Source organism: Cyprinodon tularosa, unplaced genomic scaffold (assembly GCF_016077235.1).
Source record: "Cyprinodon tularosa strain WSP-4 unplaced genomic scaffold, ASM1607723v1 ctg275, whole genome shotgun sequence".
Taxonomy (NCBI): Eukaryota; Metazoa; Chordata; class Actinopteri; order Cyprinodontiformes; family Cyprinodontidae; genus Cyprinodon; species Cyprinodon tularosa.
Window position 1 is genome coordinate 436712 of NW_024038980.1, and position 27675 is coordinate 464386.

The window sequence follows — 27675 nt, forward strand, 5'->3', positions numbered from 1 at the left end:
TTTTAATTTCCTTTTTTTTTTCTAACCAGTGAAAAAACAAAATTATTATACATATGGCTGAACTGGTCAGAGATAACAGGTACCAGTTAGTTGAAAAAAAGTTTTCCTCAAAACAGATATGTTTTTTTTTTTTTCAGATTGTGATTAAATTTACATCACAGATTTAAATTGACTTTCTGTCTAATGAAGAAGCTCCTGGCTGCATTTAGGGGTGCAGCTGATTGATGCTAGGTGTGCATGCAGGGGATACGGTCCTCTCCTTTGGGGTCTCTTGATGAGATATCATGGGGCTTCTTGTGTCTCATCTTCAGTTCCACATTACCGTGTCCTTGTTCGAGTGGCGACCTGCAGCAGAAAAGTGACTGTTTTATTGAATTCTGCAGGGGAAATTGAGACCAGAACATAAATCTAAACTCACCACCATGAGGTGTCCATTCTTGGCTTTGTACACTTGGGGTTCCTGCCCTCTGCTGAAGTCTACTGCGCTCTCTTTGCCTGTCTGGATTTCTATTTTTATGCTGAGACATAAGAAAAAAAAGGAAGTTAAGTAATCCTTTGTTCTAAAACCAGGTTTCTTAATTCTCACAGAACTCACCTTCCCTGCACCACTTTGATTATGTTCTGTTTGTTAGCAATGATGCTAAGTTTAGTTAAAAACTCATACAGGTGGTCACACTGTATGACCAGATCCCCCTAATGCAAGAACAGAGAAAAAATAATCTTGTTAGTTTTTTGCTGTTTTATACCAGGGAACAAAAATGTATCTCTAAGTAGCCAAATTATTGTTTACCTTTTTATGTGACATTTCTTTATAACTGTTATAAACATGGATGTCAGTATGTCCAAGAAAATATAGAAACTCAAATGCATAAATGCTTGTATTTCTATTCAGCCACCACTGAGTCAAATATTAGAGTCAGTTTTTAGATATTGAAAATTTGTTCATTTGTTAAAGATTCCAGTTTGATTTAGGTCATCCTTTGTTTGGGACCTTTCAAATATAATGCTATTAATAGTTCCTACCACTACAGCTCCGGGTGCAGGTCTAAAAGTAGTTGTCCAGCTCCTGTCCTTTGTCGTCTTTATAGGTTTTATTTTATCTGCTTTGACAAGAAGATCCCCATTCCCTGATCATAATGATGCCATCACCCTGCTTTACAACAGAATTTGTTTTTCACTAAACATTAAATTTTGCATGTATATATATATATATATATATATATATATATATATATATATATATATATATATATATATATATATATATACATGTATGTATGTATGTATGTATGTATGTATGTATGTATTTATACATATGTAGCACTTTATATATAAAGTGCTCAAGATTCCCCAGCTGAGCTGCAGAGCTCTGCCGCTCCTCCAGAGTTCTGAGTGTCTGATTAATTCTCCCTTGCCCCGCCTGTCAGTTTAGGTTGATGATAATGCTTTGGTAAGTTTCCCATTGTGCTGTACTCTCTCTACGCTATTATGATGGACTGAACTGGCTTCTGTGACATGTTCAAAGTTAGGGATTTTTTATCTCTGACCCACCTGATGCTGTTCCTTAATGTTCTCTAACCTCTAAAACCTTTGCAACAGCTGAATCTGTTCTGACAGTGTATCAAATAAAAATTGGACTCTGAGACTCCTGAAGGCACATAGGAGTGTAAGAATAAGGGGGATGAATGCAAATGCACATCCCATGTTTAAAACATCTCCTTTCCTTTGTAAAATCATTCACTATCTTGCGTTGATTATTTAAATAAAATCCTAATTAAATATATGATATGTAATGAAATGAAAAAAAGTGGAAATTGACTCACCTTTTGTTTGGGGTTTTCACAGGTTATATGAAATACAATAATGCCATCGCTTAGGTTGCTTACAGAAATCCCTGCAAAGGGTCCAAACTTAGCTTAAGAAAAACTTATTATGTTAATCACTGAAGTAGCTGATGTGTTTCAGACCTTTGAGAGAGCTGTACGATACTCGCTGTTTGACCTTGGCCTCCTCCACCACATAGGCAGCAGTCTGGGTGAGGATAAGTTGCCTGGGCCTCGGTTTGAAGCCGTTTCTGTCATACTTAATGACTGGCACACTGTACTGCAGAAACACAAAACCCAACTCCATCAATGCTAGATGCAGCACTGGATTATGTCAAACTGATTAGTGTTTTTACCTTAATATGCTCATTGCGAATCATACTAAGAACCCGGCTGTTGATCTCTTGTTCACCTGGAGAGCAGAGTTCTCATAAATACGGTGATTTAGAAACAGAAACTTGTGTGCAGTTGCTTTATTTGAGATTTACTGATTCTTGTGTCCAAGAAGGGCTGAGAGACACTCTGTGGGTAATTTTCCTTCTTGTCTTTGAAGATAGAACTGGTGACAATTTTCAGCTGAAGCTGAAAGAACAATAAAAGTAAGAAAATAAGGAATGAAACAGAAACCACAGCGATATATGGTTTAATTAGTTTTTATTACTTGGGCCTTTCGCTGTGGTGTGATTCCTCGTACGTATCTCCGCACCATCAGACGGTAGTGAAGCTTACGGAGTATCTCTGATGCCTTCAATGAAACAATAAAATCACCCACTGATCCAAAGTTTGGGTTTCAGTCTGGCTAAGCTGTTATAAACAAACGCTGAACTACCTCAGCGACCACAGAAGGGGGAGTTAGCCAGGTGGTTTTATCCAGAACAGTCTTTGGCAAATTATTCTTCAGTCTGTTCAAGTAGCTTTGTCTCACAAAGGCCAGGTACTCTGAGTTATCTGTGCTCTTTGCTTCTCCTCTGTTTATGTAGGCTTTGATAAACCTAAATCAGGAAAGAGAAATACAATTTACGTTATAGAATATAATACCATTATAAAATATGATAAGATGAGATTTGGAATTAGGGTGCAATGCTTATGTTCTTGCTCACTTCTTGATGACTTTTACGGCCCATGCTCGTTTCTCCTTTTCTTTCCTAGCCTGTGCTCCTCTCCAGCACGTTTCGATCTTTGTTGCTGCAGACATGGAAATCATGTAAGGCTGTTCAAAAGTTGTGAAATATTCAGAAGTTTCTCACGTTTATCTTGTCAACCTCAAACCATGAGATTTAGTTATGAATTATACATTTCTATGAGATTTAAAGTATAATAAGATATAAAAGTTTTCTACTCCAAAAATATAGTTGTACTATCCTTGTTTGGATTGGATGTATTTTAATTCAAACATATTTAGGCCCCATGTTATGTGTTCTGGTATTTACCAGCCTCTTTCTGTTTCTTGAACTCTCCCTTGATTTTGTATCCTTTATACTTGGCCTGCAGTTTGGTTGCTGCAAATCCAAAGCATAACTCGATTAACGTCTTTTACAATTCAAAGCATTTAAGATTTAGTTCAAACTCACCCAAGTCATGTTTGCATTTCTCGTAAGCGTCCTCTGTGGCATAAAGTGTTCTGGGATGACGGATGAATATTTTAGTTCTATAAAAATTAAATGAGGGTTGGTTACTTTTGCTAAAACTAGCTTGTTGTGTAATAACTAGGCGGAACTAGAATGTTTTCCTCACCTTCCCATTTTGTACTCATCAGGTAGGTAGCCCAGGTGTTGAGCCAGCACTTCAACACCATCTGCAGGCAGTCCTCTCCAGTGAGGCCAGGTGGCTGGGCACAGGGGTTTGTATCTGCAACATGGATCCGATTAACCCAGACAGGAGAGGCTTACATCAGCCACAGTCAAGCAAAACCTCATGAAGATAGACATGGTTTTCACTACCTCTTTAAAAAGTCTTCATATCTCCGACGGTAGGCAAAACCAGCTCTTCTGACTCTGAGATGTTCCATTAGACCCAGGTACTTCACCTGATGTCTTATCAAAGCTTCATCAAACTGTCCTGTGGTTGCATAGCAGAGATGAGTCTATTGTTTGTATCCTCTGGCTATTCTGCGCTGACGTACCTGGCTGCTTGGACTCATTGGACTTTAAACAGCGTATGTACCAGGCCTCCTTAGCCATAAGCATCTCTGTCAGCTTCTGCAGGCTGTTCTTAAACTGCATCGCCACCTAAAGACACAACCAAAAGGTTGCATTAATCCAGCAGCTCATCTAAACGATATTAGATAACATTTATACCTTCAGATCAAAGGTAGTAAAACTATGTGAAACTATTTTGGATCAGTTCTCAATCTTGTCCAACTCTTGATGGTCCTTTGGTTGTTCCTGAACTTTATAACTTATTTTATCTGATAGAGCTTGTTTGGGTCCGTTTGTTCGAGAGTGGTTGCATGCGCCAAAAAAAAAGGATTACAAATACAAAGTTTAACTTCCTCCTAATAGAGCCCATTCCTACTAAAAATACTTGAAATGGGATTATAATGGCCTGATGCCAGGAAACCGATTAATTGAACCGCTGTGTTTCTGAAAAGGGCGATTGCTATAAACTCAATCCCCGTTTTTAAAATCCATCATACACGTCTGTTGCGTCATAGTTATGCTCTAAAAAAGAACTCTTCAAATGCCTCAAATTAATGACATTAATGCCAATATTTCATGCAAACATCTTGACTTGCAATTTATTTGCATTTTTTTCTTTCTTTATAAGGATTCAGTCAGCAGAACTTACTGTTTCTGGCCTTCTCTTGTTTGCTGTATCCACAGTGCAGAAGCATTCCCGGACAATGTCATTTTTTGACTGACAAACCAGCTTTAAAAATAGAAGAAAATGCACATTAATATATTTGTTTACATCTAGATAATACATTGTGAAATGTGCTCCGTTTTTTCATTGTTTATTGTGCAAAGTCTTGAAAATACATTTCTTTTGATTACATATCTTTGTCTTATTAGTTTAAGGTGTAGAAATATTGACTTACGTCCTTTATGTTTCTGTATAACAAGTCGTTATTTTTGTCAAGAAAACCTAGATGTGAAAAAAAGGCTAAGTCACAGAACTCCAACAAGAAAATTTTATGGTAAATATCTTAAGAATAAAAAGGCTTCGGGACTGGGATTTTCTTTTACCCACAACGCAGTAGGTGACCTCCCCGGCATAATGCAAGAGTCGGAAATCTCCCCTTTCCAGAGTCTTCCGAGTCATTTTGTCAGCTAGTCTGTGTCTGCAGTCAAAGGGGAGGAAACATAGGCACAGATGAATCACAAACCTTTTTCTTAATGAAAACACAATCAGCTCCATTTAGCAAAACCCTAAGAAATATTTTCTGTAACTCACGTAACAAAGTGGGGGTGATTTCCCATCTTTTCTTCTAATCTGTCCAGAAAGGTGAGGTCTGTGGCATCGCCTGGCCTGAGACACTCTTCATCCTGCAGCATAACAATCATTAGATGTTTCACTCAGATTTATCGAGTTGGAATAATATTATAAGATTACAAAACTATATTAAAGGTACAAAAAAATGATTAATGCAGAAGTGTGTTTATTGAAGGTTTTCTTTAATTTTGCTTTAATGTTGTTATTGTTCATCAAATGTAATATCCTGATTCATTGAATTAAGTTCTATGTATGTCAAAAGATGTAGTGGTCCATGATTACCCACCAATACTGATATGATTCCTCTGTGTTTCTCCTCAACCAGGTCACAGATGATTTTATTGTTGAAGAACTGAACCGGCTCCCACTATGCAAGAAAAATACTCTGATTGAAGCTACTTAATGCTGAGGATAGCTCATTTTACTAAATACGAGGGGCATTCAATAAGTAATGCCCCTGACGCACTTCCAGATGTCTGATCGAGCTGAAATGTTGCATGCGACGTTATTTAAATCTCTATGGATTCAGTTTTTTATTTTTAATTACAGCTCGGAACAATTTATGGTTTCTGACTTACAGGTGTTTGAACTGAGTAAAGTCTGAAATGGAGCCTGTTGAGTGTTGAGCAATGATCCAGTTTTTCTATTGGAAAGAACTTTCTATTGGGACACTTTTTATTAAATTAAAGTAATTTATGGGGATGATGCCCGTTATATGACCTTGCAAAATGTTTTAAAAGGTTATATTATGGGACATTATCACTATAAGTTACTTTCATTTGATCAAAAGTCCCCCGTTGTGTGCATCCTTTTAAATGCACGACCTCAGACTTGACTCAGTTTTAACACCAGTAAATCAGAAACCATACTTAGTTCAGAGCTGCAATTTGCTATTTAATCTATAGAGATTTAAAATACATTACATGCTAAATCAGCTCGATCAAACATGTGGAAGTGGGCCAGGGGCATTACTTATTGAACGCCCCTCGTATTTCTCATATTTCAATATTTCTTACCTCAATTCCTTCTGCTTCATATTCCTCCTGCTCAGATTTGAGTGTGAGCTGGATAAAAAGCTGCTGCAGCTTCTCGTTGCAGTAGTTTATACAAAACTGCTCAAAACTAATGACAGAGAGCAAATACAGCTGATTTTATGCAATATGCAGGTATGCTCGGAGCATTTGGTTTTGTTTTTTTCAAAAGCAGTCAATATTCATCAGAGGCTTAGTTAATGATCAAGAGTAAAGCTTACCTGTTAACGTAAAACACTTCAAATCCATATATGTCCAAAAGCCCAATAACAGTCTTTCGCGAGGAGTCCTAGTAGAACAAGTTAATTCAATAACAGGACCTTGAAAAAAAGTTTTCGCATCACTTTTTTCACGTTGTGTCTTGTTACTGCACAAGCTTTAATTCTTTCATGCACAGTGATCACTACAGTGTACAGTTTTTTAAAAGTGTTTATATATATATATATGCCCTCAATTTTGGGTATCTACGCACATCATCCAATCTGGTAGAAGCTTTTGCATCATCCCATACAGAAAAATTCCATTTGTTGATCATTTCAACTTAAAAAAGTAACTGAAACCATCTTGGTTTCAGTTACTTTTTTTTGATGGGAAAAAGACCTCAGATATTTTGGTTTCTACAGGGGAGTAGAGGAAGCACCACTCCAACAGGATACCATAACTGTAAAATTAATTACAACTATATCTAACAAATTTTTTGGTATATTTTTTTTTACAGTATAAAATACATAAAGTACACCTGTGTGGATGGATGAACATATAATTAAAGAATAAAGACAGAAAATATATATATTTTTTAAACCTTGTTTTACATTTCTATGGATGTACAAAAACAATTAGTAAAAAAATCGGGAGTTTATCATAATACATGCATAAGAGGGTTAATATGTTCCATATAATTATATAATTCTAGTGAGACTGGATGGTGGAAGTTATTCTGTTTTTTTTAGGGTTTTTTTAATGATAAAAGTGTGGTGTGTATTAATTCGAATACCAACATCAAACCAATTACTTTTATCACCTAGTCAGCACAACAGTTCATCTGTTAATAATTTCCTTTTAGCATAAATACAGCAGGTTTATGGAAACATCGGTGATGTTTTAGATGACACAAATGAACAAAGAGCATCATAAAACCAAGGAACACAGCATACATGTAAGTGTTGAAGTTATTGAATGATTCAAGTAAAGTTTGGTTATTAAACAACACCCCAAACTTTAAACATCTCATGGAGAACTGTTTAATCATCTGGAAACAAAGGAAGAATTGCACAGCTGCAAACCCAACAAGGCCATCCAAATACACTGAAGGGAAACGCAAGGAGAAATTTAATCAGAGAGCTGCAGAGCGGTCCATGGTAACTCTGAAGGAGCTGCAGAAATCTGCAGCCTAGTTGGGAGAACCTAAAAACAACACCACTATTGATTATCAACTCCACTAATCTGGCCATCAGTGGAAGACATAGCTATCGTGTGAAAGAATATCCTCTGGTCAGAGCCATATTTAACTGTTCAACCAACAACAAAACACGGCGGTGGCAGCTTCATCTTTAGAGGAAGCTTTTAGTCTGCAGGGACCAAGAACCTGTCAGAGTTAATAGGAAGGGGAATGGTACTAAAATCATTGCAATCCCTGGAAAACAAAAACATCAAAATAAAAAACTGTTACATTTGACAAAAGATGGAGGTTTGTCTACAGAAGTGCAACAACCCTAAACAAAGAGTGCCAGGGTGCAGAGGTTTAGATCCTGCTATTCAGTGTGACTGAGATTGAGAGATTTCAGCAGAAGATCGGGTAAAATCTTGGGCCAAACCGACTTACAGATGTCATTACTGAAAAATGCAGTTCTAAAAAATTTCTTTGCTATTTTTGAAAGAAAGAAAAATTATATCTTTCATAAATATATGCCTCTGCTTCTAATTTTTGTTGTTGGACCAAAAGTAAAACATCTACTATTAATTGTTATTAAAGGGAAATTTATAAAAAGCTGAAAGGATGTGAATATATTCGACTCTGGAAATGCAACTGGTATGTATGTTTTTTTACCGCTCATATTCTCACCTTATTCTCCATAGACTCATTAATCCTGCTGACCAACCAGGTAAAGGTCTGTCCATAGATGGCTTTGGCCAGGGCGTCTCTGACATAGATGGCGTGGTCAACTGAGAAAGGACTGAGAACCTTAAAAAGAAAACATGATCACAGTTGCAATATGGAGAAACACATTCTTTTAATTTAGATAGGATAAAGGCAGGTTTGGTGTCTGTGAACCTGCTCTGTTTTGGCTTCAATCCTCCTGAACATAAGTCCCTCCTTCAGGTTGTGGGCATCCAATCCCAGAAGCTATAAGGAAAACTGGCATGAGTTGTTATATGTACAGTATTTCTGAGCCTCCTCTGGACATTGATGTGATGAATGTTTGTGCTTCTTACGTCTGAAACCCAGTTTAGCTCTGTGTTGTTCCTCAGCATGGCGTGGCCTTTACTATCTGCATCAAAATGAACATTCCCCAAATGGAGAACACTTGCAACGACCCTAAACAGATGCTGCACAGAGGCACCAATGTCTTTTAGCAACATCTCCATGTAAACACTCGTTCACTACAAATCACTCAGCTTACATTTGTGTTAGTTTCATCAAATTCAATGACTTGCAGGGCATTTTTGACAGATTTCCAGTCATTTTTGTCATTAATAGATGAGACAATGGCACATTCCCCCTGTTCAAAAGAAATAGTGAGACAAGGTAAAACATTGTTAGTAATCATTAATAAGAATGCCCTTATGAAGTTATTCCAACCTGTGTTAGATAGTAGTAGTGTTGGACATCTCTACTGAGACCCAGCTGCTTCAGCAGGTCATCAGATCCTCCCTCCAGCAGCTGGTAAAAGATGTGAAAGTTCCTCTCCCCATGATTCTGGTGCACAACCCTCGACTTCTCCAGCAGGTAGTTCAGGATGTGGCCTCCAACTGCATCACCCTTCAGACATCATATTTTCCACATTTACAAAATGACACGTGACATCTAATTTGCTTTTGTTTTTTTGGGGTTTTTTTGCATTATGTATTGCTATTTTAAGGTAAGGCAAACAAGAAAACCTTGCAATAACCAGTGAAACCAGACGATACACCATCAGAAAACGTGCTTTTGATGAGTTGCTCTCCTTATTAGTTGTATCTCAGTAGCAGCATTTTTTTGGATGCTTACCTGGTTGTCAAACTGAATATCCATGTACTTCCCAAACCGACTAGAGTTGTCATTTTTCAAAGTTTTTGCATTCCCAAAAGCCTGCAATAAAAACAAACCCCTGTCGTTTAGGATAATTGCTCTACTCACATACAGATTTATGTTTTAATTACTGTCCTGATAAAATTAGGTAACCTCTAAGACAGGGTTGGACATGAGCATCTTATCTCTAACAGTGTTCATTAAAGTGGTGCTCGGACAGCTGACGGCATAATACTGCAGGATCTTCTTTGAGGCCTCAGTTTTTCCTGCTCCACTCTCACCAGAGATGAGGATGAAGTGATTGTTGAACTCTGTCAGCATAGTTTGGTAGGCATTATCTGCCAAGGCATAGCTGTAATGATACATAAGATTGGATAAGATAATGATAGATAACAAAATACATTTTCATTCAAGTATTTGTCTACTGGTGAGATCTCATTCAAGGCCTTTTGAAAACCCCTTCAGGTTCCGTCAAAGTCAGGTGCGGGAGGTACATGTGTGTTTGGATTAAATGGTTCCAGATTTTATAAACCCGATAGAAGTTTCTGTGCCAAGATGGATATAGTTTACTGGGCATTAGCTCCACTTCCATTTAGAATTAATTAAACCTTTATCCTGGGGCCACCCCTGTTTCTTTTCTATGCATTGCTGAGCACCGCATTATGCTATTGCAACAGTATGGAGTGAATATTGTTCCATTATTATTGCAGACAAAGAACAATTTTATTGGAAATCTAAAAAATAATACAGTCCAGAAATTAAACTTTGACAAACTCTTTTATCAAAAAATGTTTGAAGAGTAACTTCTCAGTTCTCTGATATTTTTTTTTCAAGTTCCTCCTTTTTTTTTTTATCCTATATTTTTTTTTAAACTTAATTTTTTCAAATGTATCTTTTTCCGACTTGAGTTTTATGAGTCGCATCATTTTCAAATTGTGTTTTACAGATCTCCTTCTCTTCACTTTAAGCCCAGTACAAATGCTTTCTCTTGACATGTACATTGATCATAGATCATAGAAATGTTGTTGTGAACACTGATGCAGACCAATGGAAATGCATATTCGCTTCTCAATTTAGAGAAAAGTTCACCCCAGAGGTGAAGAGAGTGGGATCTGTAATAAGCAGGTGAAAACAATAAGATATAAAAAAGTATTTGAAAAACAAATATTGTAAGATTGCAATAGCAAAAAATTTAATATGAAAATAAATAAATAAATAAAATCTGAGAAAACAGCTGAAGTTATTTCGAATTTTTTTGATTAAGAAGTTTTATTTCTAGATTGCATTTTTAAATTTTATTTACAGGACATGCTAACATCTTCACAGATTTTAACTATCAATGTACTCGTACTCGTCGTCTCCCACTTTATCCGGAACCGGGTCGTTTAAGGTTAAACCTAATAGCCTCTAAAATTGTATGCAAAAAAATGTGGCACTGCAACAAAAGATTTATTTGAAACTAGGTCAACAGACAACTAGCGTACAGTCTCTGGACTTTTTTTTTCTTTTAAAAATTTTTTTTGTATTTTTATTTAGATGATCAGAAAAATAAAAAGCCAAATGAAAATATTAATGTTGTATTTTAGAAATTGATTACTCCTAAAAATGAAAAGTATGTTCAAGAATATTTAGGCAGTTATATATATATATAACTGTTAGAGAATTAATACTAACACACGGTTTGTAAGTGTTAAAACTCAAAGGCTATGTCCATTTTTATATCATTGTACTATGAGGACAAGGACATATAAAAGAATTCAGAATACTGGGTACAAACAAAAGCTAAAGCAGTAACAAAGCAATAAAGAAAGGTTTATAAAGGTTTATAAAGTAATTTTGAACAAAAACAATGAATAAAAGGATCCTCCAAAAATTATGCACCTCTATTAAGTGCTGTAAAGTATAGATAAAGGTGTCTTTCTCAGTTTGTCAAACCACAGAAATATGTTTTATTATCACCCATCTGAATTTGAATAATTAAAAACACATTTAAGCGAATCATATCAGGTCTCAAAAGTAATGTTATGAAGTTTTTTCTGCCCTGAGATGCAGGGGCCATGTCTGTTATGGCCGCTGAAACCTATTATATTTCACTAACACAATTTAATGAATTAAAAGAGATTAAAGAGATTTTTAATTTCAGTAGGGATCTGGGGGAGTGGTGGTCTAGTGGTTAAGAGCGGTGCTCTTGTGCTCCGAGAAGGTAGCAAGTATCCAGTTCGATCCCCACAGCCGGCACTCTGGTTCCTGAGCAAAACCTTTAACCTGATTGCTCCCTGGGCGCCACACAATGGCAGCCCACTGCTCCCCAAGGGGATGGGTTAAAATGCAGAGAATGGATTTCCCCATTGACAATAAAGGGGTTTGTCAGTGGAAGCTTCACTCATGTTTAGTGGGGAAATAGAAGAGAGTCATTCTGCTCTCTGGCTGCATCTGAGTCCCTGTGTTTTGGAGATGGGCTTGCTTACTAGCTGATTGCTGAGAGAGGTGACCTCAGATTGATCGGTGGTCTATGCATTGCCATCAAAGTCTCCAACAAGAAAGAAAAAAAACTTTTAGACACACTCAAAAACAAAATCCTGAAACATATGAATACTGAAATCCAAATTTACCTCTAGTGCCACAGTGCAATAATATCTTTGGGAGCGTTTTAGACATGTAGAACAATAAATTTATGACAATTATAAAAGGAAAATTTGGCAGCTCTTTTTACAAGGTCTTTAATGCCTTTTTTAATGAATTGGTTTTTAATGTATTTTTGCTAAAGACAATAAAGAATAAATTTTCTACTGAGCAAACATTCAGCTGTTGAAATTACAATGCAACTAATTCAAGATAAAAAAGAATAAAACAATGGACATTTATATGTTGAAATATAGGAGTCCTCCTTTTATTATCCTGATTAAGCTATGGTATGATGCATACTATACACTCACATGTGTGGTGGAAGCTCGAAAAAGTTGACACCCATGTAGACATCCATTTGTTTCTTACTGTAGATGTCCAGCTCCTTATATGGATTCACAGACACCAACAAAGTGCCAATGTAAGTCTAAGGAAACGATAAAGTGAAAATAAGTCATTGCATAAATAAAAGGACATGTTTTAACTTAAATTTTGATGTTTTTGGGGCAAGGAGACTCACATAGATAAGATCTTTGCTGAAGCGTTTCTTTAGGTTGCTGATAACTGCTCCCTCTGTAGTTTCATCCAGAAGAACAAAGTCCTGGATTCCCACCCGGTCCCTAGCTGTCAGGGCACCCTCCATGTCCAGCCGACCCTGTGCAACAGCTTTCAGTCATTATGGAGCTCAATGCCCTGCTCCAAGATGCTGTAAATTACTGCTATTTTCTGTCATCAAATTTTTTGTAATCTTTAGTATTACAGTACTCAATATTCTTTGTGTTATATTTCAACGTTTAGAAAATTCATTAGTTTGTTTGTTTTGCAGATAAGAGTCAATCGCTTTACAGTGAAAACATGTTTAACTGTTAGAACTAAAATGTGCAATAATTATGCATGCATAAAAGTATCAAGTAAGTTGCTTTGACAACTGCATCTGGATAAAAGCATGTTTCAATAAACAGCTCTGCTGGGGACAAAGTGGGGGAAAAATAGGAGACAACAAAAAGCACCAACATTGTATTTGCTGGATCTATAGAAATAAAAGGATCTAAAGGTCCTAAATGTCTCCGAAGCAAAGGCTTTGATTGTGCATTTGAACAAACAGAAGATAATTGCTACACAGCTTAGAAGGACCTTGGCTTGCAGCCCCTCATTCAGTTGATCTGATGCTCCAAGTAAACACAACATAGCACAAAATGGACTAGCAGAGCCTGAAACAGCGGCGCATTTCAGAAGCATAGTGGGAAAGAAAAATTCCACCAATCTATTTAGCATTCACAGCACCGACACTTTGACCAAAGGTTTTCCCAGCTTTTGTTGGTTTTGTATTTTTTGCACTCCCTCTTTGGAAGCAGAAATCCTTTGATTCTCAACTCTCTGTTAAAAAAAAAGCATTAAAAAAAAAGATAATCCATTGGATCTAATTGACACAAAGACCCCCCCTTCCCCATGCCTCCATCCTCCTCCTATGGCCCTCGTTTCTTCTGAGAACGGCCAAGGGGCTTTTTGTCCTGTAAATACCACGGAAAAGAGACAAAAAAGACGTCTTTAAAATGCAGTCTACAATCCATTACACATATTCTCCCTGCATATCCATTCAGTAATTATTCATTAGAAAACATTTAATGTCACAGTGAATTTCACACTAGGCAGTCGAAACACAATGGAGGAGATTTGGCCTATTTCTGGGTGAGGAGTAGTGGGATGGGGGGGCAGCTGTACAGAGGAAGGGGTGAAGGCGCTGGGGGGAGAAGGGGAGCAGTATTTGTCTGATCTGAGAACCTCTGAAACAGGGCTGTCTTGAGACAACGAGACAGACTAAATAGTGCCGTAACGGTCCATGCCCTGCTGCTTGCTGTGACACTCATTTAGGGTGATCTAGTGTGCCCTGAGGGCAAACAATAGAGTTTTGTTCTTAGCAATCATGTGCTGTAATTTGGACTCCATTACTTTGCTTAAATGGGGCCCCATGGATGGACAGAAGAGGCTAGTCAGATGAGTGTTTTGAGGGTTTTTTTCCACCTGTCAGCACCACACCCCCAATCCTCAAACCTTTCTTGAACAATACCTCTCATCCTGTGTCCAACCCCCACCCAATAACCCTCACACGACCCCCTTCCCAAAGCACTCCCCTCCTACTTACCCACTTTAAGCCTATGAGACAGGTGAACAATATCATTGAAGGAACCCTTTTTTGGACGTCAGAATCAATCTGCTGATATGATTGCCGTGGTGCTGCTGCAGGGTATATGTGACGCCCCCTTCTTTCATGGGAACAATCTTCTCTTAGGGAAGCAGAAGGGGACAATGTACTGGGACAGCGTGACTTAGGGGTGCCATACAGTGTTACAAGTAATAACACGGGCAGATAAGCTGCTGTCAGGAGATGGGATTGATTAATTCAGAGGTGACAATAAGAGGTGATAAGTTTTCAGTTTTAAAATCTGGAGGTTTGCCAGTTTGCATTCAACCTCTTTGTAAGAAAGAAAATGTGTTATTAATTACAACAGTCCTGAAAAAGCTGGACACAAATTGGGCGTTCCCCATACTAGTGGGCAATGGAGCCTAAATGGGATGGGATGTTGGCTGCTTGATGCACAGCTGTATCTCAATAGATTACAGCATTTATTCATCAAAGGGTTTGTTTTAAGGTTCAGTTTAAGAAGTAAAGCTCAGATGGATAATCATTATACACAGATATATATAGTTACTGGTAATTTGATAACTTGCAATTTAAAAAAACTTTTTTTTTTCTGAAAACAGCTCACATTTTGCAATATACCTAAAACATACCTGGGGTTTAATGATAAAAGTGTTATTTATGCAAAACAAAGGAACACCAAATGAAGAAAAAATAAATAAATACAATAAGTTAACAGAAGAGGGGAAGACAGCACACACAGAACACAGGACTTTGACATGAAAATATAGGAGAACTAAGCCAGGAGTCATTGAAAAGGAGGAGTTTAAATACTTGAGCAAAGGTCACAGGAGCAAGGAACTGGTAGGTGTAATAAGCAGGATAAGATGCAGCTGTGAGAAAAAATGACCTTGACCTATTTAGGGTAATCGCGCCAAAATGTATACAACAGAAACATACAGTGTACAGCAAAGCCTCAATATAATAGAGCATTAAACAGCATGAAAAGGTAAAGCTCAGAATACAGTCGCGATCTTGGTGAGTCTCTGTTGTTTCTTTTTAGGGAAAGAGTCTTGTCTTCACAGTAGATCACCACTGGGAGGCATAGTCAACAGGTGCCGTTCTGTAGTGAGGGTGGTGGCCTAGTGGTTTGAGCAGGGCGCTTGCACTCTGAGAAGGTTGCAAGTACCCGTTTTGATCTCCACAGCCTGCACTCTGGGTCCCTAAGCAAGACCCTTAACCCGCGATTCCTCCCCAGGCGATGCACAGCGGCAGCCCACTGCTCCAAAAGGGGATGTGTTAAGATGCAGAAGGGAATTTCTCGATTGTGAGATCAATGATGTTCAATTATTATTATTACTTTGCACCTGTACACATCTAGCTTATGGCTATTGGACTGTGATGAAAAAAAAAAAAACTTATCAAGGAAGCCAGCTGTATGAAAGAAAGTTGCAAGAGAAACAAACATTTCAATATGGTAACTGTGGGTTCTAGAGCAGCAGTGTCTAGCTGTGGACCCAAAGAGCAGTGATCCATAAACATTTAGGTTTTCCATGTTTCAGCACACAATTAAAAAAATAATAAAATGTTTCATTTTGCATTCAGAAATTGACACAGAAGGGCTTTTTCTTTCAGATGCATTTGGATAAGGATATTTCTAATGTTGCAGCTCTCATGGATCTGTGTAAGACACTCCTGTTTTAAATGGTTGTGATGCATCCGCACTTGAGAGTGTTAGTGAATAAATTACAAGGCATTGACTGAGCCCGTAAACAGTGTTGCAAGAGCCACAATACACCGAGGATTGAGCTGTTACAATCAGTGAGTTCAAAGGAAGTGGTACAGAACTTTTTCTAATGGGTCCAAAATCTTCTTTTAAAAGAAAAGCAAATCTTCTATTTAATTTGCAAATCAAGGCTCTATCATCTAGAAGAAAAGACACAGAATCCCTGTCGCTTGAAGTTTTCCCAGGCAGGAATGATAGAGGGTCCTGTGTTGGTCAGGTTTCTGGTGTATTGGTTTTAGTTTGAGTGCGAGCCAGCTTTTCTTTCCTTAAGATTTCTGGTGGAAGGTGTGGTTTCCCAGAGCAAGGTGGCCCACCTGTGCATCCTCACCATCATCTCCTGCAGTGTTTTTAAGGAGCAGCAGTGTAGTCATTATTTGCCTGATGGCCCCACATAGTTTGTACTTTCAGGCCACCTGCGTTTCTGCCTTGATTCCAAATTATTTTTCGCTGTCTATTAAACGTTTCCTTGCCAGCTGATTCCTCTGCTTTCTGCCTCCAGATTAATCTCCATCAAATTCTCATCCAGTTGAATTCCAGGAACTCCTTGGCTGAAATACTCTCTGACAGCTATCTTCTGTGGCTGTGAACACATATTCTTCTTGTCTGCCCACTGTCCATCGCCCCTCTGACTTGGCCATACCTGCAGCTTTTCACAGTAATCAAATACACTCACCTGCAAGATTATTCAGCTGCATCTGCTCAAACCAAGCTCTGATTATCTTCTCAAGTCTACATTTCTAAGAACTCTAATGTCACAGTGCTTAGCGTGCATGACTCATGTACTGAGGCCTTAGTCCTTGACGTGGCTGACCGGGGTTCAAATCCGACCAGTGGTTCTTTGCCGCATGTTTCTCCCCCTCTCTGTTACCCCCTTTCCAGTCAGCCCACTTTACAAAAAATGAGCCACTACTGCCATAAAAACCTCAAAGAAAAAAAGAAAGAAAGAAAAAAAGAACCTTTAAGTCTGGACCAGGTCCTCTCCACCCTCCAGAAATGACTGAAATAGAACATTTGAATTTGTGCCTTACTGATGGTTCTCTTCATGTGGGTCAAGAAAATTCCCCAGACCATGGCACTGTCATGATCAGGTATTGGTTATCTGTGCAGTTTGAGGTCCAGCCAACACAGCCATTGATCAGGACATTTTTAAAGGCTTGGCACCTACCTAAACTACCAAAAGTACCAACACCTGTCTTAATAACTTTTTTTTTCTTTTTTCATTGTTTGATCTGAAACCGAGTGAAAATCAATTTAGATCAGGTGTTCTCAAAGTAATTTAGACATTCAAAAATAACTCTGCAGACTAATTTAGCTTAAAACAGGAATATTGACTCCAATATAACTTTGATTTGTTGTTGCAGTTGAAATATGACCTATTTTCTTACAGTGCATGCATAAAGCACAAAACGGACTGGCTCATCTTCAGTGTTGTCTGAAAATGTCAAACAGTAGAAATGTTGTTTGGGTGAAAATGGCATAACCTTTATTATTATACACTGTCCTCAACAGAGTTGTTGACCTGGGCAAAGAGCCAAAACACCAATATAACAAAATACCATCTCAGCACCTAGAACTGATGCTGTATTTAATGTAAACAAAGTATAGAAACGGTACAATACATGGCAGAGGGGGGACATAACACATAACTTGGACTCGAGTCAGACTCAAGTAATTAATTTTATGACATTAGATCTGATTTGGAAAAATGCTCTGAGATGTGACTTTGACATAATGACTTGGGACTTGAATTGGACAAGTACCTGTTCACTCAAAAAGACTTGATTTTGACCAGAATCTAAAGTTTAAAGTATCTATTTAAAAAGTGCACTCCATTAATATATTTATTGACCCATATTAACAAAAGTGGTCTGTCTCTCCATCTTTCTGCACATTTTCCCTATGTGTTGCAGCTCATCAGCAATAGCACAGCCCATTAAATTAATCAGATAAAAAAGCATATATGCACCCAAGTGTCATTTCTTTACAGTTACATAAATTGCAATGTACTCGACACAAAGAAATGCTGTACCCAAACCATGCAAAGAAAATAGATAGAGACAAAACAACTTACAACTTTTTCTGAATTGATATTGCAGAAAGAAAAGCAGGTAGTTTATTTTAGCTATAATGAGGTAACCAACTGTAGCTAACTCTATTTTAACAGAGGTTCAACTGCACTGATTTCACTTGTGTTGTGATAAATTCAGACTTTAAAAAGAACACAGTCATCTACAATAGACATACGATTTAACTTAGTAAAAATAGACTTGAAAGGAATTGAAATCTGAAGTTTTAGACTCTTGAATTGACTTGAGAGTTTCCTGACTTAACTCGGATTTGAATTTCTGGATGATAAAGATTAGAGACTGGAAAGTTGCAGAACAATGACTTGGCCCTGCCTTTAGTACAAGGTCACACTCTACCTTTCAATTGGCTAACATTTCTATAACAATCTATTTTAAATTGTCTAAGAAAAATGGATTTTAATGTTATATCTCCTTAGCTGTTAACCATAATGGTGGGAACTAAGAGAAATAAATAGCTGAAATGTATACTGATTTCGTTGAAATAATGTCTTATAGATCTATAACTCAAATGCATGCTAAACAGTTCAATTAAACAAAAGATAATCTGACGCAGCGTGGAAAGTGAGATTGTAATGAATCTTCAGAGCCACTAACAGATCAGGTGAATTGCCTCAGAGAGTAAGCAATTGTATTTTAATTAAGTGATGGTCCCTGGACTTGGTCTAGGGTGTCATGTCGCCTGAGACAGAGTGACCTCATTGGTGTGAGAGGTGTAGCTACCTTCACATGAAAGTGGGAGAGTACCTGCTAATTCACTTTATTAATTTACCTGCAGACAAGATAATTTATCCTCCCCTTACAAAGGAAAAAATGTTAGCAGTTGACCCGAGTGTAGACAGGGAGGAATCTTGCAAAGCTTCCTGTTACTTTGATTTTGGCAATTGAAAGGGAGATGCTGCAGAGGCAGTTATCATGTTAGCATAGTGAAGAGCATATTTCTTCAAGAACCTCTTTCAATCTGTCTTTTTTATGCTAAAACACATTTATATCCCTGTAAGTCTACTATAAGTCTGTAAAAAAGACTTACTGAATACAAACATTTTCTCTTTTTCAAATTGGTACACTTTTGCCTTATGTGGTCTCTCAGTTTATTAGAGGTTTGATTTTTCTAATGATGTTTTCAAATTAAATTCCTTATTCCCCTTAGACAAAGATCCCAAAATATCGTCTCAATATATAAAATATATATAAAATCAAGACATATCTTAGCACAGTCTCTAATGTTTCTGATATGTTTTCCTATTCAATTAACAGCAAGTATTTTGTATAGGAAAAAACTTTTTAACCGCACAAGTTCTAACCTGCATTTCCGAAGTTTGATTAGCCTTGATTCAGGATGCGGAGTCTTGGTATGTTTCCAAAGCTGAAGGTGTTCCCTCTTTTAGGAGAAGTTAGACAAAGATAGAGAATCGTCCTTTTTCTGCTTGCATGGTGGAAGCGCTCATCAAACTGTCTAACTTCTTCCACAACAGCATATTGTTTGTTCTCTGCCTTGTCCTTGTTTGTGAGCTTTGTGTCATGTTAGTACAATGTGTGTGAAGTTATGTGGAAACCAGTGAACACATATACTGATGTCCTGAAGCTCCGGGCACTGCTTAATGATTCATGTCTCACAAGAAGGAGGGACAGAGAGATCTTGTTCAGCGCTCACCTGGCTATCTACTGCTCTTCTGAGTGTAACGTAACAAGACAGAAACAAGATCCAAGCCATAGCAACTTATTGCCCTCTCTGTTTATAATTTGAATCTCCATTACATCACAATAGAGATGTAATGAGGTTGATTCCCAGCCAGGGTCTTTCTGTATGGTTTGCCTGTACTCCTGTTCTCTCTGGGTACTCCAACTTCCTCCCATAGTCCAAAAGCATGACTGTTAGGTGAATTGGCATCTCGAAATTGTGCTTCATAGATTGTCCTGAGCGTTGGTGTGTGCATGGTTGTAGTGTGTCTCTGCGATGCCCTATGATATATATATAAAAAATAAAATGAATAAATTTATATATATATATGGCCTGCTCTCATTCTCTGCTCCAATTCAAAGGTGTGGATGGATGGTATGCTTTCAGAATTCCTTTCACTGGAACTAGGAGACCAAGCTTAGCTCATGAGGAACAACCCCACACCTTAACTTATCCTCCACCAAATTTTAAACTTGGCATAATACAGCCAGACAAGTACCATTCTCCTGGGAACCACCAAACCCAGAATCATCTATCAGTATCAGATTTCCAGGTGGAGAATCGTTTCAATTCAGAAAAGACATCTCCACTGCTCTGGAGTCCTTATCTATCGGTTTACATGGCCTACCACTTAATGGCTGAGTTGCTGTCATTTACAGACACTTCCATTTTCTTATGATACAGCTGACATAAACATGACTGGAACACCAGATTCCAACTGTTTGGATGGATGAATATATATCCACCCATCTTCTCCCACTTAGTCCATCAGGGTCACAGTTGGGCTGGTGCCTATCTACAGCAGTCTATGGGCGAGAGGCAGGGTACAGCCTGGGGTCACCAGTCTGTCGCAGAGCAACACAGAGAGACACAAAGAGACATCAAAAAAATAAAAATACCAGTGTCACTACCTGTCAGAAAAAAATGCTTGGTTGAATTCAACTGTTTTTTGAAATCCAAGGGGACCACCGGGATAAACAATTTACAATTTAGCTACATTTTTGCAATATTTTCAAAGGATTTCATGTCAAACAAATGTTTAGCATTTGAAAAAAAACATAGAAAATATGTAATACATCTGGGATATTTGCAGAGGTGTCAAGTAACAAAGTATAAATACCTTGTTACTGTACTTAAGTACACTTTTTAGGTATCTATACTTTACTCCATTAATTATTTTTATTCCTTCTTCTGACTTCTACTTTTTACATTTTCACACAAGTAACTGTACTTTCTATTCCTTACATTTTTAAAACAAACATTACTCCTTACTCTTGGCTTCGGTTTTATGTTTATAAATATTTATTTCACGTCATGTGCGCCATCCAATGCAGATCATTGGCGCCATCCACATCTAGTGAAAACTAGACCCATCTATTAGGTTCAAATGTTTTAATGTAGAAAAACTTTATAGAACAGAAACAAAACAAACAGGATACCAGGACCCGAACCATAGTCGTATACAGTAGAGGCTGTGACAGTGATGCATATGACAGTAAAGGTAGGTGTCAGGTTAAAGTGCAGGGCAAACAGGAAACTATCTCATCTCCTTCTTGTCCCACAGTGGAGAAACAAAGGTGTGTCACAATAAAACAATGGAAGGCAATTGAAAGCATACAGATACACAAAAGACTGAAAAACAGAAAAACAAAAATATGAACTCATAATAAGAAAGAGAAAAATAAACTTACATACAAATGAATCAACTGCACAGAAGCACTGAGCGGAAAAACTGTCGAAATAAGGGTATGAAAACCTGTAATAACAGCATCTTTGTAAAAAACTTATAAGGCCTTTTAAGAGCAGTCAAAATGTTAAAGTCTTCCAGCAATGAAGAAGAGGGTGTTAGGATTCCAGTCTGTGTGGTTTGTGTTTGTCTTCATTCCGCCACCAGGCGGCGCCTGGTTCTGGTTGGCCTCCTCACACACCTGCGCAGGGTTACCTCATTAACAGAGTGCTCTTAAGCTGCTGACTGCCACTACCTCGACGCCAGAGTGTTTGCCAGTTTTGGGAAGTCATCCTGCAAACTGGATGTTTCGGACCTTCTCTCCCCTGGAAGGAACTTCTGAGAACCAAACTGAGTTTAGGATTCAAGTTCGTGGCTTGGATCAACCTATTTCCCCAAGGATCGTTTGGGGCCTCTCTCTGAGCAGGGGATTCATCTCCACAACAACCCGTTCAAGTACCGCAGGAAATCTAATTGGCAGTCAGCTCCTCCGTTCACCAAGGAACAACCGCAATCTGGGTAAACCCTGTCCGCCCTCCATCGAACAAGACAAGCACAGGAACATCCCACACCGACTGGATTCAATTAAAGACACCATTTTCTGGAAATGTAAGTCAGCAACCTATTTCTCCTCTTCAAGTTCAAGAATCAAATTTCCCACTGAGCCTGAACTAACCAGTGTCTTCCCCTCACTTTCCAGTTCTGGTTGAACAGTGTTCAGAGCAGCACTGGACTCATCTCACCCTTCTAAATATACCTGTTAAACTTTTCCCTGGTCTCTCTGTTTTGGTTTCCTGCATGCGGGTCAGAGCTCTTGATAAAACCATGACAGAGGGATCTTTGATAGAGTTCTTCTGTAAACTTGGAAGTCAAAATTATGCATTACTTTTTGAAAAATTACTGCAGAGAATTCCAATGAAAAAACAATGCATCTAATTATAGGACTGTAAATAAAATATGGCAAGTTTCAGCATGTGTCATTTTCTCTGTTCTGGTGATGAGACAAAAAAAAAGAAATGAAACCAATTGTCAGCTTATGCCCTTATTAGTGTCTGGGAAGATTTGAATCAATTGACTGTAATGGAAGAGCATTTAAGGGTTCAGCACAATAAATGATTCAGTCTAAACTCAAGAAAAGTTGTCAAGGTTACTTTGCTGTTGCCCCACCTCTCCTCGGGCCTGGCAATGCTTGTCCAATCTTAACAAGCTTTGTGCTACCCACTGGGCTCTGATTCAGCACGAGACCCGGCAAATCCAATTACACAGAAGTCAGAGAGGTTGATTTTCCCATTATAGATACCATGCTGAGAATGAGAGCTGATGATAACACTCACATCACTCCACTGCTGCCCCCTAACGCTTTTCTCCCTCTTATTTTCTGTCCATTTCTTTGTTTCTCTCCTTTTATTTCTCTATATCTTCCTGTCTAATTCATTTTCTTTTAAACCCTTTTTCCCCCCTTTTTTGCTTTGGATGCACCATCCTTTCATAGTGCATTATTCAAATTTTTCAAGGCAGCGTAACAAAGCCTGGGCCCCATCATCACTTTGGTCCCAAAGTAAATGGCCAGTCAGATAATTTAAGCCACAATTTAAAGTATATACTTTCATGAGGGGAGGAAACTGAATCCCTTTATATGAAATACTTTATACCATAAGAAAACACAGTTATGATTGGCTTTCTATGCCATCCCTGTGTAAGAAATCTGGCCATAACAGCCCCTAGGGCTTAAATTGTGTTGCCATGGATGAACTAAGTTAGTGAAAGTGAAAGAAAATGTTACTCCAACTTAAATGATTTGCCTTAATTAGTAGCAAGTAAATTAATCAAGCTGATCCAAATAAATTTCAGTTATACGTTAAACACCTGAGTAAATTAAGTGTGTCAAACTTAATTCAATTACTTGTTATTCATTTAAGTTTGAGCATCATATATATATATATATATATATATATATATATATATATATATATATATATATATATATATATATATATATATATATATATATACAACATTTATAAAAAAGAGGAATTTGCACCATCTTTACCCATCAGGGAACCATCACTGTCTCTAAACAAATCCTTTTGAGTTGACACATGCTCCCAAAGGTCAATACCGCTGACCTTCCTAAATATCCGATCAAGGGTTTTCTTTGATCCTCAAGACAACAGGATTGAAAATTGATGCATTCCATCAATAGAAGTCATCTTGTCTCTAGGAGAGACAAAGAAAGAGTCATTGAACCTGCAAAGAATGTTTTTTATAAACCAAATACTTTGCTGGGTTACTAGAAATTCTATGCAGCTATGAAATTCTATGCAGCTATGTATGGGTATGTCTGAGACCTCAGCGACTAGAATCCAAGGCAGCAGCACCAGCTTGAGGTAAGGATCAGGCAGGTGTACGTGCCTTTAGATCATGTGATTAGGGCTCTAGGACCCTAGGAGGTGTGCAGCAGGCTTTGGGACCTCAAACATATGGTCCAATTCAGCTGTTGAATCAACCGCACAAACTGGATCCCTGACTATAGATTACTGTTAACACTATAGCTGAGAAACATGCTAGGGCCTCACCAATGTAGGACTTTGCTAGGACACTTTACCCAGTCGGTCGTTGAGAGGCACGCTGTTTATCATGGCTTCTGTTACTTCAGGAATCTCTATACTGTGACTTCAGTAAGATTTAACAAAATCAATAATATTGGTGCTTGGGCAGCAAAAAAATGGCATAAAGCGATTTATGGGCCGTTCATTGGAACAAGTTTCAATCCATTCTATGCCCAGACTTTGAACTATCTTATGTCCAAACATTACATTATTAAAACTGAAAATAAAACTGATTGCTTTTTTTCAATCTTCTATTGATTTTATCTCCATTTGGCAAAATATTTTAAGTGCATCACCACTACCATGTAAATTTATTACCAGAGAGCAACACAAAAAAAATGCATAATGCACAATAAAATAATAATCGATGCTAAATAACAGTTTCGTTAATGCAATGATTATGCTTTAACATACCCACTATTTGTTTTTATATAAACACCTAACATAGCAGGGGAGCTAATATTATCCAAATAGTTAAAGGAAGACAAAAACTCAAGTGGATTGTACACTGATAGTGGACGTTCTCCATCTTAGAAAGATGTTACATTTAATTTTCATGAGTATGCTTTAAGTATCAGAGACTAAGTGAGAAAAAAAATTATGAATTCACATTGCAGGATTTTTCAACTTTTTTTGTTGTAAATTATGTTGGAAATTAAGTATTTGGTCAATAACAAAAATTCAACTCAATACGTAGCATAACCGTCAAAAGTTTTCTTCAAGTCCTCAACAGGTTTGCAAATGCTTTAGCTGGTATTTTGGTCCATTCCTCCATGCAGATCTACTCTAGAGCTGTGATGTTTTGGCACTGTCCCTGGACAACACAGACTTTTTACTGTGATCAACTCTTCCCTGCCTGGTGCAGGTCTGCCATTTCTTTCCTGGTGTCCTTTAACTGCTTTGGTCTTGGCAATGGTTGAATGATTGAGTCCTACTGTTTTAGGATGTGAACAGTTGTCTTTTATACAGATTACGGGTTCATACACATGCTATTAGCACAACAAACAAGTGAACGACAGTAGGACTTCTTAAAGAAGAAGTTACGGGTCTGTGAGGGCCAGATATCTTGATTTTGTGTGGATGACTAAATACTTATTTTCAACCATAATTTACAAATAAATTCTTTCAAAGTCCTACAATAGTTATGTTCTATTACAAATGTGCCCAAAACTATGTGGAGATAAGAAAATGCTATGTTTCACAGTTACAGTATTACCATTAAATAACAAATGTGTAGAAAAGGTAGATTTAAACACATGTCTCTAGTGGGCACCATCATACTCCAACTACTTAAGGTCTTCTTCTTTGTCTTATATATGACAGTATGTCCAGTTACAGATCATGTGAATAGTGTTATGCAAAAAAAAAAAAAAAAATTTGTTTCTTTTGCACTTTTGCAAAATATAGGAATTTTGATACGAGCAGAAAACCACCTCATCGAAGCATAAAAAAAATGTTTAATCAAAAAACATGTTTTTTTTTAATTGAAGTTTTTCTATTAAGCAAATTTATTTTCATAATTACAGTTTGTGCAAGTTGATGGTTAACAGAACGCAGCTAATGAGATTTCCTGCAGGGGGTTTTTCCCCCTCATTTTGTTTCTCATAAATAGGTGAACTGACTAAATACTTTTTTACCCTGCAGTAGGTTTCCCTATACTTTTGAGACCATGAAAAACCAACCACAGTCCTGACATTGCTTTTGTGCTTCCGTTAAAGACCCACAAACCTTTTCTATGTCAAAATACAGGGAAAAATGCTAGTTACATTACCAAATTAAAGACCACATGGCAGACCCCCCTCTTCTCCCCCTCATGAAGAGCAAGAACAGCAACTACATAGAAATAAGCATATCAGCCCAGTCTTACGCATAGATCCAATACAACATTGTGATGTTTAGACAAGATTGACTCTGAGTCAGGGTATTTAAGGAAGAGTTATTGTCAAGGTGCAGTGTAAGCAGAGGCAGTGCTGGTGGGGTGATCGTGACTAGTTCTGCTAAGAAGGAAGGGGGCACTGGTGAGCAACAGGCTGGTACTGATAAGAATAGTGGAGGAAGCTTAACTCACTGAGGTAGAGGCTTAGCTTTACCCAGGGAGCGTGGTGTCCAGGGTCCGGGGGGTTGGTGTAAATCAGGTGGTTATTTCTCTAGTGCAGATGGTTTTGGAGGGTGGATAGTCAGGTGAGCTTAGGTAGGAGGACCAAAGCAGACTGGAGATCAAAGGGTTTCTTTGATTCCTAGGAGGTCCTGGCTTGGAGGTTCTCAGGCTTGGGTCAATGGTTCTAGGAAGGAAATAAAGACACAGAATTAGGAACTGGCTTGGATGTAACTCGGAAAAGAATTTGGTTGGTCAAATATCCCACTGGAAGCGAGAAAGAACTTACATGTTCTTCCTGGTTTTTGGCTCCTCGAGAAAGGCTCTAATGTGATGGGGAGCACCTGTCCATCACAATCTGCAGAAAAGAGAGAGACCAGACCTGCACCCAGACCTGAAAATATGACAAATATGCTTCAAAATAACCAGCAATGTCCGATACAAATATTCACACTGATATTATATTATTTATCCCAAATTTATATGGCACCTTTCACAGACAAGGGGTAGTCACAGAGCTTTACAGACAGTACATTAAACACTGATACTATTACAATCTTACTGGAATAGAAATCAAATCAGCATGGCGGTCAGACAACTCTGTCACTGCTGTATACAAAATACTTGGAGAAACCAGTGGCTCGGAAGCTTCCTCTTGAAAGCATCAGGAGATTCACAGGGACGTTATGGAAGAGACCCTCAGAGCAATGCCCTTTTGCAAGATCTCTTTCAGACTTAAAGCAGGTGTAAGGGACCAGGGTTCTGATCCGGTGACATATAGCATGTCTGTTATATAGGAGGGAGCCAATTACACTGAGCTGTGAAACTCTATACCTTTTTTTTTTTTTTACTTTAATACAAAAAACTGAGATGAGTTACATAAAATATGGTTAGCAGTCACCATCAGCCTTTGTGTAATCGAGTGGCGCAATGGTGGGTTCAAATCAACTCTCTGTCATCACTCTATCTAGACTTCTGACCCACATAGGTGAAGGACTTTCAAAAGACAGGAATAACTTGGCCAAGCTGGCGAGGAGGATTTGGATCCTATGACGATTGTACTGGTCGGAGAGAGTGAGAGTGAGTTCCGAACTATGTTGTTTCTTTGGTGATCAGCACGCTGGGGAGTGGGCAGGCAGATGAGAGATACAGAGGATGTCACAAAGCTGCAACCAGCAGCACACAGGTAAATCTTGCTTTCAAAGATTTTTATAGAGACACTGGAGATCATCAAAAAGCCATCAGTGATAAGCATCCGGCAAAGACTGATCTTCTTCTTCTTTATGGGATTTTATTGGCGATTGGCACACAACAAAATCTGAATGGCTACTACTTACTTATACTGAACAAAACAAATCACAACAAAATCAACAAAATAAGATTTAAAGCCTCTCAATTACATTGATTAATATAC

At 37.9% G+C, this 27675-nt stretch overlaps 1 protein-coding gene across 1 annotated transcript; it reads right to left on the minus strand.

Moving 5' to 3' along the window:
• Positions 1–11: 11 nt before the first annotated feature.
• myo1ha (myosin IHa) lies at positions 12–26442 on the minus strand. The gene is made up of 32 exons (XM_038290057.1): positions 26235–26442; positions 12661–12795; positions 12452–12567; positions 9669–9867; positions 9495–9575; positions 9087–9266; positions 8908–9006; positions 8720–8833; positions 8559–8630; positions 8349–8468; positions 6508–6575; positions 6272–6377; positions 5542–5622; positions 5217–5308; positions 5009–5103; positions 4861–4907; positions 4611–4691; positions 3946–4051; positions 3764–3881; positions 3558–3671; positions 3395–3471; positions 3254–3322; positions 2924–3008; positions 2653–2815; positions 2485–2568; positions 2312–2405; positions 2180–2235; positions 1968–2103; positions 1824–1894; positions 596–693; positions 419–518; positions 12–345 (listed from the first exon to the last, which is right to left on the minus strand). Exons 2-32 carry the CDS (start codon positions 12781–12783, stop codon positions 319–321), a joined length of 3072 nt encoding a protein of 1023 aa, XP_038145985.1. The 5' UTR covers positions 12784–12795; positions 26235–26442; the 3' UTR covers positions 12–318.
• Between the last annotated feature and the right edge of the window lie 1233 nt (positions 26443–27675).